The 16623-nt window shown below is 33.8% G+C and overlaps 1 protein-coding gene across 1 annotated transcript; it reads right to left on the minus strand.

The window, feature by feature from the left end:
• Positions 1-923: 923 nt before the first annotated feature.
• Positions 924-3167, minus strand: LOC125858958 (uncharacterized). The gene is made up of 4 exons (XM_049538715.1): positions 2975-3167; positions 2257-2414; positions 1741-2142; positions 924-1541 (listed from the first exon to the last, which is right to left on the minus strand). The coding sequence occupies exons 1-4, from the start codon at positions 3165-3167 to the stop codon at positions 924-926; spliced, it is 1371 nt and encodes a 456-aa protein (XP_049394672.1).
• Between the last annotated feature and the right edge of the window lie 13456 nt (positions 3168-16623).

The raw sequence follows: 16623 nt of genomic DNA on the forward strand, positions 1-16623 counted from the left end.
ATTTCAAAGACAGAGAAATCATCCATGAACACCTCTACAAAGTCTTCCACCATATCATAAAAAATGGCCATCATACACCTTTGAAAAGTTGTTGGTGCATTGGAAAGTCCAAATGGCATACGTTTGAAAGCATAGGTACCATAAGGACAAGTGAACGTTGTCTTTTCTTGATCCTCGGGTGCAATTAAGATCTGGTTGTAACCGGAATACCCATCCAAGAAACAATAGTACTCATGTCCTACTAGTTGGTCAAGCATCTGATCAATGAAGGGAACGGGGTAGTGATCTTTCCGGGTAGCATCATTTAGTTTTCGGTAATCCATGCAAATTCTCCACCCGATTACTGTTCTACTAGGAATCAACTCATTCTTTTCATTCCTTACCACTGTCATACCTCCCTTCTTGGAAACACATTGTACCGGACTTACCCACTTACTATCTGAGATTGGGTACACAATTCCTGCATCTAGCGACTTTATTACTTCTTTTCTCACCACTTATTTCATCAAAGGATTTAGTCGACGTTGATGTTGTGCACTTGGCTTGTGATCCTCTTCCATGTAGATTTTTAGCATACATAATGCTGGACTAATCCCATGGATGTCAGCCATCTGCCATCCAATAACTCTCTTTCTCCGCTTTAGAATCCGCAATGTCGTTCCAACTTGAAATTCAGACAACTCTGCAGAAAGTATAACATGCAAAGTTTCATTAGTACCCAAGAATGCATACCTGAGGTAAGCCGACAGTGTTTTCAGTTCCAGCTTTGGGGCCTCCTCAATGGAGGGTTTTGGTGGAGGCCCTAATTCACGCTCTAATGGTTCTACTCTCCGCTTGTGAGGCTCCACTAGTGCCAGATTCAGACATGTTTCTATCTCTTGAGCCTCAGTGTCTTCATCTATCTTATGACTTACTAAAACTCTTCATAATGGGTCGTCAGGCACAACTGAATGTGCTTCTACTAGGCGATCAACCACAGTAATAGCAGACAATTCTTCATAAATAGAAGGTAATTTTAGAGCGCGGTAAACATCAAATACCTCGACCTTATCATGTGCCCTCATGGTTAATTGACCAGCTGCTATATCAATCAATGCCTTACCCGTGGCCAAAAAAGGACGACCCAAAATGAATGGAACTTCAGGATCGGGTTCAAAGTCTAATACCACAAAATCTACCGAAAAAATCAATGAACCTACTTGCACTAACACATCTTCTACCACCCCCTTTGGCCTAGCAATGGATCTATCGGCATGTTGAAGAATAACAGTGGTTCTTTTTGGACTACCCAACCCCAGTTTTAGATACAAAGATAAGGGCATCAAATTTATACTAGCCCCGAAATCACACAACCCCCGGGCGTGAACACTCTGCCCAATTGTAATCTGTACAGTAAAGCTGCCCGGATCTTTTAACTTTTTGGGTAGTCTGTTTTGAATCCTTGAGCTGCACTCCTCAGTAAGTGCTACGGTTTCATATTCCGTGAGCCTCCTCTTGCTAGCCACTATGTCCTTCATGAATTTAGCATACTTCAGTATACCCTGTAAAATATCAACCAAAGGTAGATTAATGTGAACCTGTTTAGTGAGTGAGAGAAACTTACTGAAGCATTCATCCTCATTCTGCTTTTTGAGCCTTTGTGGAAATGGAGGTGGTAATTTCTTTTGGTTTGTTACCTTCCTCAGTGTCTCGCTTCTTTGGAGCTAGTTTTTTTAAGTACAGCCCACTTCTAGTAGTTACCTCATGCAATTGCTTTGGATTGGGCTCAGTATCACCGGGTAGCCCACCTTGGGGTCGCAAGTTCAGAGAATTGGCCACTTGCACAACTTGTTTCTCTAAACTCATTTGGGGCATGTGGATGTTTCTAATGTTCTCATCCTGCTTATCTATTCTAGCATTTAATTTGGTCCCTATTTCAGTCGTGAGCTTTTGGAGTAGCTCTTCATTGGTCATCCCCCCTTTTTGTGCACTAGTATTTGAGCTTTGGTTAGGATTGTAGTACTGTTGCCCAGCCCCTTGAGAACGGTATTGGTTAACCCCTTGTGTCTGATTTTGGTTTTGATTACCACCCCACGAGAAGTTAGGGTGGTTCTTCCAACTGGGATTGTAAGTATTACCATAGTTTTGTTGCACTCCGCCCCTCTGCGTATTACCCACATAGTTTACGAAATCCGGGTTTGCCTCACATTGCTCGGTTTCATGAGTTCCACCACCACATACTTCACACCAATTTGCTGCCTATTGTACTACGTTTACCGAAGCCTGGTTTAGAGCTATTTGTTTAAATTGCAATGTAATGTTATGTTGCATTGCATCTAATTTGGCATTTATGTCAGTAGCTTGGTGTACATCTAAGATCTCTGCAACCTTTTGGGTTGAATTTCTAGACATTTCACCCTCATACCCTTGGTTCCCTTCAGAGAGTTTGTCGAGTCAGGCGAAAAATTCTTCACTTGTTATGGCTAGGGCCTATCCAACTGCTGCGCTATTAAGAAGAGAATGAGCATTATAGTCTAAACCTGCAAAGAAAGTGTGACAAAGTACCTCATTGGTTTGCATGTGGTGCGGGCAAGCATTCAACATTTGTTTGAAGCGCGTCCATGCTTGGTACATGTTTTCTCCTTACTTTTGAGCAAAGTTTATTATCTCACCCCTCAGCTTGGCAGTTTTCTTGGATGGAAAAAATCGACTCAAGAACTTCTTTGCTAAATCATCCTAAGTAGTGATGGAGTTTGGTGGCTCAGAGTCTAACCAACGCCTTGCAGCTCCTAGCTATGAGTATGGGAACAAAGTTAACCTTACATAGTCTGATCAGACTCCAATTGGGATGTATGTATTGGTAATGTCTATGAAAGTCCTAAGATGGACTTGAGGATCCTCATGGGTGAGACCAGTGAATTGCCCATTAGTATTGAGGATATGCACCATGTTCTGCTTTAGTTCAAATCTACACCCGATGGAGGTTTCCTAATACTGGATGCCAGGTTGGCTGTAAGTGGGACTGCCACATCACGGACTGGTCTTGCAGGAACAACCGGCGGTCCTCCTTCGTTATTCGGGTTCCTTGGGTTATTAACGTTTTCCGGGTTATTCACATTGTTTTGATTATCATCATCAAAGTTTCCCGAAATACCTAACCCTAATTCTCCTTGTCGTTCCTGATTCATTTTTCTAAGCTGGCGTAAAACTCTTCCTAGCAGCGTGCCAAGGAGGGAACTTCAGAGGCAAGTTTCAGGCGCGATGAGAGACGCGGCGCCCCACCATGATGCCGACTTTTCCAGCGAATATTCAACTAAATAGGACTCTTTCTTGGTTTAGGATTGGGTCTTAGTTTTTCTAATTATTATAAATAGACCCATAGTGTTCATTAGTAAGGTCGGCTTTTGATTTAGTGTGTAAGGGCAAGAATTCAAGTTTGCAACAGGTCTTAATCCTTTAACTCTTCTATTTTCCAGAATTTGAATGAACAATTGTACGATCTTGTTTTCTAATATCATGAGTAGCTAAAATGCCCTAGTTCTGGGGCTGTACCTACCAATGGATTGTTGATTATTTGAGGTTTTATGAATTAATTCTTGGTTGTCATTATGAGTTACTTCTATATTCTTGTTTTAGTATTTCTTGACTGGCCATCTAGAGATAAATTTAGTGTCTAACCTTAAAATCGAGAGAGGAGAGGTTGGATAAACCAGAGAATATAGAGAGCTTGATCGACCTGTTAAGTTGAGGTGATTTGTGTTCAGGAGTGACGCCCGGACGAACAACTCGCTTGGTTACGAAACAGGATGAAATATAAATGCTCGCCAGTTAGTTTATTTATCCCCGCTCAACGATGTAGTTAGATAGCTAATTAGAGTAGGCGACTAGAGGTGTGTAGCCCGATTCATACAATTAACCCTGTAAACCAGTAACTTGACAACTGAAATTAGCTCTATGCCAATAAACTGACAAATGATATTCAGTGGATGCTACAGCCCTGGAATTGCTTTAAACCTACTTGAAACATTATATCAAAATTGTTCATAATTAGTTACTTTCAATTAGTCTATAATTAGTAGTAGTTAATAATTAATCATCAACTCTTTGAAAAGATTAATTTTACTTTTATTGGTAGAATGAAGTGGTAAATATAAATTAATTGTAAGTCCCTTGGGAACGATGACTCATTTCTTCAAGAATCTATATTACTTACGCGACCACGTACACTTGCGTGAATACTAGAGAGCAACAAGTTTTTGGGCCACTGCCGGGGAGCGCGCCTGAGAGACGTCTCTGAACTTTTTACCCAGGCGTGTCGCGCCTCTCAGAGCGCCTGGCCCTGGGGTCTTCATCCTTGGCCTCTTTTCATGGTCTTTCACATCTCTTTTCTTCAAGTTGACTCTAATTCCTTTGAGAGTTCCTGAAACAACTAATCATGTGTGTAAGTGTACAATCCTTACAAGTTACACCAAACATTAAGTTAATAACTAGAGATCATCTTTAATCTTATTGACTAATGGGCAATTATTGGCAACTTAGGCATATAAATTTGCCTAAGATCAAGTGTGAATGTAGGTCACTTTTAATGAGAATGGACTTGTTCTCAAAAACACTCACGAAAATCAGGATAGCACAAGGTCGTAATGTGCTGGCTATTAAAGCTTATGTCAACACCTTGATTAATGTGTGTAAGCAGTGATACTTTATTTCCCTTAACCAGTCATAATTCAAGTGTGAGATCACTACTGACTCTGGAGTAACGATTATTGATTTACTAAGTGAAGGTTTGATGCAGAGTACACCTTCATTATGCATAATAGTCTACCTTCAACTAAATTGTGAAGAACTCTCTTATTTTAATATTAAATTGAGTGGGGGAATGTTGGTGTGTATGCATTTTATTATTAAAATAAAATATAAAGTGCATATGTTAGTGGGTATAAATTGTGGTAGAAGATGAATATTGGTTGTTGTAACTTACATGACCATTACTTCTTGTAAATCTTATGGTCATAAGTGTCTTGTAACTCACATGACCATTAGTAATTGTAACTCTCATGGTCATTAGTGTTTTTTGTAACTCATATGACCATTAGTTTCTTGTAACTCATGTAACATCTACCCACATTACTACACCTCATTCTACTCATTAATTATATGGAAGACTTTCTCACGTATAAATAGTGGTGTTTCTTTCTTTGTGAAGTATCCCAAGAGAAGTGAAATAACCTCACAAAGATGAGTAGTGTGAAATAATATTGTAGTGTGTTGTAGTGAAAGAGAGAGTTGAGACGTAGAAGAATATTCTAAGTCTTCAACTATATTCACTATATACAAGAGAGTATTTATATGTTGAAGGAAGGTGTTGTTATGTGGAGATTTAGAGTCTTCAACTAATCTGAAGTTGTTTGAGTTGTACGACATTGTTGGGTTGTTGTATCTTGGAGGGGACAAGTCAAGAATATTACTACTGGATCGGTATAGATTATACCGTAGTGGGCTTGAATTTCCTTAAAGAGAGCGAGATATCTGTTTCTCAGCCTAAAGAATTATTAATTCATTTTAGTCATGTTATTTTTAAACAGTAATATTTTGTATTTGTGGTATATTACGTCAACAATTTTAAGGAGATCCATGTTTTTGTTACATTTTGAAAAAAGTACGGATATCAAGATAGGGATCTCAACATAATTCCACACAACGTCGTTCTCTTCAAGAGATGGAAGAGAAGAGGTATACGGTAAAGTGTTTTTCTACTTGCTCAATTCAAGTGGAGAAAAGGTAAAGAAAAAAAACTGTTTTACCTAATATTTCATGAAATATGTGATACTACTTTTCATGGAAAAATGATATTTAAATTCTTAAAATAGTGGGGGCACATGAAATGAGGAAAAATGTCATTGTGAAAAAAAATATTTTTGCATCTTTGAGCAAATCACATGTTGTTTGGTAACAATGATGTGGTTTTTGGCTCTAACATGTGAGTTATAAATAATTTATGAAAAACATCTTGAGTAGCCATTTAACATAAAATATTTTGGGTGAGAAAAAATTTCATTCTTGAAATGAAAAATACCATAAAACATGTGATGAAATTTTCCTTGTCAAGCCACATAATATTGAAAAGTTTGTGAAATACAATTTTGTTGGTTGTGTGAATCTTGCGACTCCTTTTGATTCAATTATGTGAGAAAGTTCTGACAAATATACAAAGGGAGTTTGCTAACCTAATAAAAATATGAGCTATGTGACTAAGAACTTGAGTTGATGTTGTGTTTGCATTAAAATGACTTTGAAGGTACAAGAAAATTCAATGAGAAAAATTTGGTGTTATTTGGTGGGATGAGAAAATCAAATTATTTTTTTCTAACTCTATTATGGAGGTTGAAGTAAAAAAATTAAACTTCCACTAGGGAAAAAGTGAATTGAAATACTTTAGTTTGAGAAAATAATTTTTCTAATATTGATTAATTGTAATAGCACCAACAAAATGATTGAATACAAAATCGTCATTATAACGGTAAATTCAAACTCATGAGAAGAAAACACAATATTGTGAGATCATATTGATCACCGGTATACCATCAATAATAATTTTTTAAAATTTGTGATAATCTTGAAAATTTTTAATCCAAGGCATTAGCAAGATAAAGAGTCTGAAGCACATCGAGGGGGATGAAATTGAAGATAAAAAAAATTTAAGTTATATATAAGGAAACTCAACCTGGGATTAGAGGTCCTATAACCACATTCAGTTGGAAAAACAAATCATATGATGACTTGTTGTGAAATGCATTATTCTTAATTTTATTCAATCCCTATGATGTGAGTGAATTAATCCTATAATGATTTGTGTAGGTTGAGTCTTGAACTCTTACTGTAATTTTGTATCTCCTATGAGTGGGGAGCCAAACTATAGGAGCACCCTTGACAAATTTTACCTATGTTAGTGTGAAAGTAGGTAGTTTTTTATGTGTATGGGCTTGTTCTCAAAAACACTCATGAAAATTAAGATAGCACAAGGTCATAATGTGCTGGCTATTAAAGCTTATGTCAACACCTTGATTAATGTGTGTAAGAAGTGATACTTTATTTCCCTTATGCAGTCATAGTTTCAGTCTGAAACCACTACTGACTCTGGAATAACGCTTATTGATTTACTAAGTGAAGGTTTAATGCAGAGTACACTTTCATTATGTATAATAGTCTACCTTCAACTAAATTGTGAAGAACTCTCTTATATTAATATTAAAATGACTGGGAAAATGTTGGTGTGTATACATTTTATTATTAAAATAAAATATTAAGAGCATATGTTCAATTGTGGTAGAAGATGAATAATGGTTGTTGTAACTTATATGACCATTACTTCTTGTAAATCTTCTGGTCATTAGTGTCTTGTAACTTATATGACCATTAGTTATTGTAACTCTCATGGTCATTAGTTTTTTTTGTAACTCATATGACCATTAGTTTTTTGTAACTCATGTAACATCTACCCACATTACTTACTACCCATCATTCTACCCATTAATTATATGGAAGACTTCTTCACGTATAAATAGTGGTGTTTCTTTCTTTGTGAAGTATCCCAAAAGAAGTGAAATAACCTCTCAAAGATGAGTAGTGTGAAATAATATTGCAGTGTGTAGTGGTGAAAGAGAGAGTTGAGACATAGAAGAATATTCTAAAGAGTTGAGATATAGAAGAATATTCTAACTCTTCAACTATATTCACTATATACAAGAGAGTATTTATATGTTGAAGTAGTGTGTTCTTGTGTGGAGCTTTGGACTCTTCAACTAATCCGGAGTTGTTTGAGTTGTATGACGTTGTTGGGTTATTGTATCTTGGAGGGGATAAGTCAACTGTTTTACTACTGGATCGGTGTAGATTATACCGCAGTGGGCTTTAATTTCCTTAAAGAGATCGAGATATCCATTGCTCAGCCTAAAGAATTATTTATTCATTTTTGTCATTTTATTTTTCAACAGTAATATTTTGTATTTGTGGTATATTACGCCAACAATTTTAAGGAGATTCATGTTTTTATTACATTTTGATAAGAGTGTGCATATCAAGATAGGGATCTCAACATAGTTCCGCTCAATGTCATTCTCTTCAAGAGATGGAAGAGAAGAGGTATACGGTAAAGTGTTTTTCAACTTGCTAAATTCAAGTGGAGAAAAGGTAAAGAAAAAAACACGTTTTACCTAATATTTCATGAAATATGTGATACTACTTTTCATAAAAAATGATATTTAAATTCTTAAAATAGTTGGGGCACATGAAATGAGGAAAAATGTCATCGTGAAAAAAAATAATTTTTGCATCTTTCAGCAAATCACATGTAGTTTGGTAATAATGAGGTGATTTGTGGCTCTAGCATGCGAGTTATAAATAAGTTACGAAAAACATCTTGAGTAGGCATTTAACATAAAATATTTTGGGTGAGAAAATATTTCATTCTTGAAATGAAAAATACCTTAAAACATGTGATCAAAATTTTCTTGTCAAGCCACAAAATATTGAAAATTTTGTGAAATAGAAATTTGTTGGTTGTGTGAGTCTTGCAACTCCTTTTGATTTAATTGTGTGAAAAAGTTGTGACAAATAAAAAAAGGGAGTTTGCTATACTAATAAAAATATGAGCTATGTGACTAACAACTTGATTTGATGTTGTGTTTGTAGTAAAAGGACTTTGAAGGTACAAGCAGGCTAGATGAGAAAAATTTGGTGTTATTTGGTGGGATGAGAAAATCAAATTATTTTTTTCTATCATTATTATGGAGGTTGAACTAAAAAAATTAAACTTCAACTAGGGAAAAAGTGAATTGAAACACTTTATTTTGAGAAAATAATTTTTCTATTTTTGATTAATTGTGATAGCTCCAACAAAATGGTTGAATACAAAATCGTTATTATAACGGTAAATTCAGACTCATAAGAAAAAAACACAATATTGTGAGATCATATTAATCACTGGTATACCATCAATATTAATTGTCTAAAAATTTTTGATAATCCTGCAGATTTATAATCTAAGACCTTAGCATGATAATGTGTGTGAAGCATATCAAGAAGGACGAAATTGAATCTAAAAAAATTCTAAGTTATACATGGGGAAACCCAACCTGGGACTAGAGCTCCTATAACAAGATTCTATAGGAACAGCAAATCATATGATGACTTGTTGTGAAATGCATTATTATTAATTTTATTCAATCCCTATAATGTGAGTGCATTTATCCTATAATGATTTGTGTAGGTTGAGTCTTGAACTCTTAATGAAATTTTGTATCTCCTACGAGTGGGGTGTCAAACTATAGGAGCAACTATGACAGATTTTACCTATGTGAGTTTGAAAGTAGGTCGCTTTTTATGAGAATGGGTTCTCAAAAACACTCATGAGAATCGGGATAGCACAAGTTCGAGATGTGCTGGATATTAAAGCTTATGTCAACACCTTGATTAATGTGTGTAAGAAGTGATACTTTATTTCTCTTAAACAGTCATAGTTCAAGTCTGAGACCACTACTGACTCTGGAGTGACGTTTATTGATTTACTAAGTGAAGGTTTAATGTAGAGTACACCTTCATTATGCATAATAGTCTACCTTCAACTAAATTGTGAAGAACTCTCTTATTTTAATTTTAAAATGAGTGGGGGAATGTTGGTGTGCATGCATTTTATAATTAAAATAAAATATTAAGTGCATATGTTAGTGGGTATAAATTGTGGTAGAAGATGAATATTGGTTGTTGTAACTTACATGACCGTTACTTCTTGTAAATCTTATGGTCATAAGTGTCTTGTAACTCATATGACCATTAGTTATTGTAACTCTCACGGTCATTAGTGTTTTTTCTAACTCATATGACCATTAGTTTCTTGTAACTCATGTAACATCTACCCACATTACTACGCCTCATTCTACCCATTAATTATATGGAAGACTTCTTCACTTATAAATAGTGGAATTTTTTTCTTTGTGAAGTATCTCTCAAGAGAAGTGAAATAACCTCACAAAGATGAGTAGTGTGAAATAATATTGTAGTTTGTAGTAGTGAAAGAGAGAGTTGAGATGTAGAAGAATATTCTAAGTCTTCAACTATATTCACTATATACAAGAGAGTATTTATATGTTGAAGGAAGGTGTTCTTATGTGGAGCTTTGGACTCTTCAACTAATCCGAAGTTGTTTGAGTTCTACGACGTTGTTGGGTTGTTGTATCTTGGAGGGGACAAGTCAAGAGTATTACAACTGAATCGGTGTAGATTATACCGCAATGAGCTTGAATTTCCTTAAAGAGAGCTAGATATTCGTTCCTCAGCCTAAAGAATTATTTATTCATTTTTATCAATTTATTTTTCAACAGTAATATTTTGTGTTTGTGGTATATTGCGCCAATAATTTTAAGGAGAGTCATGTTTTTGTTACATTTTGAGAAAATTGTGCATATCAAGATAGGGATCTCAACATAATTCCACTCAACGTCGTTCTCTTCAAGGGATGGAAGAGAAGAGGTATACGGTAAAGTGTTTTGCTACTTGCTAAATTCAAGTGCCCAAAAGGTAAAGAAAAAAAAAGTTTTACCTAATATTTCATGAAATATGTGATACTACTTTTCATAAAAAATGATATTTAAATTCTTAAAATATTGGGGTCTCATGAAATGAGGAAAAATCTCATTGTGAAAAAAAATCATTTTTGCATCTTTGAGCAAATCACATGTTGTTTGGTAATAATGAGGTGATTTTTGGCTCTAACATGTGAGTTATAAATAAGTTATGAAAAACATCTTGAGTTGCCATTTAACATAAAATATTTTGGGTGAGAAAAAGTTTCATTCTTGAAATGAAAAATACCTTGAAACATGTGATGAAATTTTTCTTGTCATGCCACATAATATTGAAAAGTTTGTGAAATACAATTTTGTTGGTTGTGTGAGTCTTGCAACTCCTTTTGATTAAATTGTGTGAGAAAGTTGTGACAAATAAACAGAAGGAGTTTGCTAGCGTAATATAAATATGTGCTATGTGACTAACAGCTTGACTTGATGTTGTGTTTGCAGTAAAAGGACTTTGAAGGTACAAGCAAACTAGATGATAAAAATTTGGCGTTGTTTGGTGGGATGAGAAAATCAAATTATTTTTTGCTAACTCTATTATGGAGGTTGAAGTAAAACAATTAAACTTCAACTAGGTAAAAAGTGAATTGAAACAATTTTTTTTGAGAAAATAATTTTTCCACTTTTGATTAATTGTGATAGCACCAACAAAATGGTTGAATACAAAATCGTTATTATAACGGTAAATTCAGAATGATGAGAAGAAAACACAATATTGTGAGATCATATTGATCACTTGTATACCATCAATATTAATTGTCTTAAAATTTGTGATAATCTTGCAGATTTATAATCTAAGGCATTAGCAAGATAAAGAATCTTAAGCGCATCGAGGGGGATGAAATTAAAGCTAAAAAAATTCTAAGTTATAAATGAGGAGAACAAACCTAGGACTAGAGATCCTATAACTAGATTCAATGGGAAAAACAAATCATATGATGACTTGTTGTGAAATGCATCATACTTAATTTTATTCAATCCGTATGATGTGAGTGCATTTATCCTACAATGATTTGTGGAGGTTGAGTCTTGAACTCTTAATGAAATTTTGTATCTTCTATGAGTGGGGTGCCAAACAATAGGAGCACCCTTGACAGATTTTACCTATGTGAATGTGAAAGTAGGTCGCTTTATATGAGAATGGGATTGTTCTCAAAAACAGTCATGAAAATCGGGATAGCACAATGTCGTAATGTGCTGGTTATTAAAGCTTCTGTCAACTCCTTGATTAATGTGTGTAAGAAGTGATACTTTATTTCGCTTAAGCAGTCATAGTTCAAGTCTGAGACCACTACTGACTCTAGAGTAACAGTTATTGATTTACTAAGTGAAGGTTTAATGTAGAGTACACCTTCATTATGCATAATAGTCTACCTTCAACTAAATTGTGAAGAGCTCTCTTATTGAAATATTAAAATGAGTAGGGGAATGTTGGTGTGTGTACATTTTATTATTAAAATAAAATATTAATTGCATATGTTAGTGGGCATAAATTATCGTAGAAGATGAATATTGGTTGTTGTAACTTATATGACCATTACTTCTTGTAAATCTTATGGTCATTAGTGTCTGGTAACTCATATGACCATTAGGTATTGTAACTCTCAAGGTCATTAGTTTTTTTTGTAACTCATATGACCATTAGTTTCTTGTAACTCATGTAATATCTACCCACATTACTACGCCTCATTCTACCCATTAATTATATGGAAAACTTCTTCACGTATAAATAGTAGTGTATTTTTCTTTGTGAAGTATCTCCCAAGAGAAGTGAAATAACCTCACAAAGATGAGTAGTGTGAAATAATCTTGTAGTGTGCAGTAGTGAAAGAGAGAGTTGAGACGTCGAAGAATATTCTAAGTCTTCAACTATATTCACTATATACAACAGAGTATTTATATGTTGAAGGAAGGTGTTCTTATGTGTAGCTTTGGACTCTTCAACTAATCCGGAGTTCTTTGAGTTATACCACGTTGTTTGGTTGTTGTATCTTGCAGGGGCAAGTCAAGAATATTACTACTAGATCGATGTAGATTATACCGCAGTGGCATTGAATTTCCTTAAACAGAGAGATATATCCGTTCCTCAGCCTAAAGAATTATTTATTCATTTTTGTCATTTTACTTTTCAACAGTAATATTTTGTATTTGTGGTATATTACGCCAACTTTAAGGAGATTCCTATTTTTGTTACATGTTGAGAAAAGTGCATATATCAACATAAGGATCTCAACATAATTTCGCTCAACGTCATTCTCTTCAAGAGATGGAAGAGAAGAGGTATACAGTAAAGTGTTTTTCTACTTGCTAAATTCAAGTGGAGAAAAGGTAAAGAAAAAAAAAACATTTTACCTAATATTTCATGAAATATGAGATACTACTTTTCACGGAAAAATGATATTTAAATTCTTAAAATAGTGGGGGCTCATGAAATGAGTAAAAATGTCATTGTGAAAATATATCATTTTTGGATCTTTGAGCAAATCACATGTTGTTTTGTAATAATGAGGTGAATTTTGGCTCTAACATGTGAGTTATAAATAAGTTATGAAAAACATCTTGAGTAGCCATTTAACATAAAATATTTTGGGTGAGAAAAAATTTCATTCTTGAAATGAAAAATACCTTAAAACATGTGATGAAAATTTTCTTGTCAAGCCACATAGTATTAAAAAGTTTGTGAAATACAATTTTGTTGGTTGTGTGACTCTTGCAACTCCTTTTGATTCAATTGTGTGAGAAACTTGTGACAAATAAACAAAGGGAGTTTGCTAGCCTAAAAAAATATGAGCTATGTGACTAACAATTTGACTTGATGTTGTGTTTGCTGTAAAAGGACTTTGGAGGTACAAGCAAACTAGATGAGAAAAACTTTGTGTTATTTGTTGGGATGAAAAAATCAAAATAATTTTTGCTTACTCTATTATGGAGGTTGAAGTAAAAAAATTAAACTTCAACTAGGGAAAAAGTGAATTGAAACAATTTATTTGAGAACATAATTTTCTAATTTTGATTAATTGTGATAGCACCAACAAAATGATTGACTACAAAAACGTTATTATAACGGTAAATTTTGACTCATAAGAAAAAAACACTATATTGTGAGATCATATTGATCACTGGTATAACATTAATATTAATTGTCTTAAAATTTGTGATAATCTTGTAAATTTATAATCTAAGGCTAATGCAAGAAAAAGACTCTGAAGCACATCGAGGGGGATGAAATTAAAGCTAAAAAATTTCTAAGTTATATATGAGCAAACCCAACCTGGGACTAGAGTTTCTATAACTAGATTCAATTGCAAAAAACAAATCATATGATGACTTTTTGTGAAATGTATCATTCTTAATTTTATTCAATCCCTATGATATGAGTGCATTTATCTTACAATGATTTGTGAAGGTTGAGTCTTGAACTCTTTATGAAATTTTTGTATCTCCTATGAGTGGGGTACCAAACTATAGGAGCACCCTTGACAGATTTTACCTAAGTGAGTGTGAAAGTAGGTCGCTTTTTATGAGAATGGGCTTGTTGTAAAAAACACTCATGAAAATCGGGATAGCACAATGTCGTAATGTGCTGGCTATTAAAGCTTATGTCAACACCTTGACTAATGTGTGTAAGAAGTGATATTTTATTTTCCTTAAGCAGTCATAGTTCAAGTCTGAGACCACTACTGACTCTGGAGTAACTGTTATTGATTTACTAAGTGAAGGTTTAATGTAGAGTACACCTTCATTATACATAATAGTCTACCTTCTACTAAATTGTGAAGAACTCTCTTATTTTAATATTAAAATGAGTGGGGGAATGTTGGTGTGTATGCATTTTATTATTAAAATAAAATATTAAGAGCATATGTTATTGGGCATAAACTGTGGTAGAAGATGAATATTGGCTGTTGTAACTTATATGACCATTACTTCGTGTAAATCTTTTGGTCATTAGTGTATTGTAACTCATATGAACATTAGGTATTGTAACTCTCATGGTCATTAGTTTTTTTTGTAACTCATATGACCATTAGTTTCTTTGTAACTCATTTAACATCTACCCACATTACTACGCGTCATTCAACCCATTAATTATATGGAAGACTTCTTCACGTATAAATAGTTGTGTTTTTTTCTTTGTGAAGAATCTCCCAACATAAGTGAAATAACCTCACAAAGATGAGTAGTGTGAAATAATATTGTAGTGTGTAGTAGTGAAAGAGAGAGTTGAGACGTAGAAGAATATTCTAAGTCTTCATCTATATTCACTATATACAAGAGAGTATTTATATGTTGTAGGAAGGTGTTCTTATGTGGAGCTTTGCACTCTTCAACTAATCCGAAGTTTTTTGAGTTCTACGACATTGTTGGGTGTTTGTATCTTGGAGGGGACAAGTCAAGAGTTTTACTACTGGTATGGTGTAGATTATACCGCAGTGGGCTTGAATTTCCTTAAAGAGATCGAGATATCCATTCCTCAGCCTAAAGATTTATTTATTCATTTTTGTCATTCTATGTTTTAACAGTAATATTTTGTATTTGTGGTATATTATGCAAACAATTTTAACGAGATTCACGTTTTTGTTACATTTTGAGAAAAGTGTGCATATAAAGATAGGTATCTCAACATAATTTCGCTAAACGTCATTCTGTTCAAGATATGGAAAAGAAGAGGTATACGGTAAAGTGTTTTTCTACTTGCTAAATTCAAGTGGAGAAAAGGTAAAGAAAACAAATGTTTTACCTAATATTTCATGAAATATGTGATACTACTTTTCATGGAAAAATGATATTTTAATTCTTAAAATAGTGGGGGCTCATGAAATATAGAAAAATGTCTTTGTGAAAATAAATAATTTTTGCATCTTTCAGGAAATCACATGTTGTTTGGTAATAATGAGGTGATTTTTGGCTCTAGCATATGAGTTATAAATAAGTTATGAAAAACATCTTGAGTAGCCATTTAACATAAAATATTTTGGGTGAGTAAAAATTTCATTCTTGAAATGAAAAATATCTTAAAACATGTGATGAAATTTTTCTTGTCTTGCCACATAATATTGAAAAGTTTGTGAAATACAATTTTGTTGGTTGTGTGAGTCATGCAACTCCTTTTGATTCAATTTTGTGAGAAAGTTGTGACAAATGAACCAAGGGACTTTGCTAGCCTAATAAACATATGAACTATGTGACTAACAACTTGACTTGATGTTGTGTTTGCAGTTAAAGGACTTTGAAGGAATAAGCAAACTCGATGAGAAAAATATGGTGTTATTTGGTTGGATGAGAAAATCAAATTATATTTTACTAACTCTATTATGGAGGTTGAAGTAAAAAAATTAAACTTCAACTAGGGCAAAAGTGAATTGAAACACTTTATTTTGAGAAAATAATTTTTCTAATTTTGATTAATTGTGATAGCACCAACAAAATGGTTGAATACAAAATTGTTATTATAACGGTAAATTTAGACTCATGAATAGAAAACACAATATTGTGAGATCATATTGATCACTGGAATACCATCAATATTAATTGTTTTAAAATTTGTGATAATCTTGCAGACTTATAATCTAAGGCATTAGCAAGGTAAAGAGTCTGAAGCACATCGAGGGGGATGAAATTAAAGCTAAAAAAATTCTAAGTTATATATGAGGAAACCCAACCTGGGACTAGAGATCATATAACTAGATTCTATGGGAAAAATAAATCATATGATGACTTGTTGTGAAATGCATTATTCTTAGTTTTATTCAATCCCTATTATGTGAGTGCATTTTTCCAATAATGATTTGTGGAGGTTGGGTCTTGAATTCTCAATGAAGTTTTGTATCTCCTATGAGTGGGGTGCCAAACTATAGGAACACCCTTGATAGATTTTCCCTTAAGCAGTCATAGTTCAAGTCTAAGACCATTACTGACTCTGGAGTAACAGTTATTGACTTACTGAGTAAAGGTTTAATGTAGAGTACACCTTCATTATGCATAATAGTCTACCTTAAACTAAATTGTGAAG

This window comes from Solanum stenotomum, chromosome 3 (assembly GCF_019186545.1).
Source record: "Solanum stenotomum isolate F172 chromosome 3, ASM1918654v1, whole genome shotgun sequence".
NCBI lineage: Eukaryota > Viridiplantae > Streptophyta > Magnoliopsida > Solanales > Solanaceae > Solanum > Solanum stenotomum.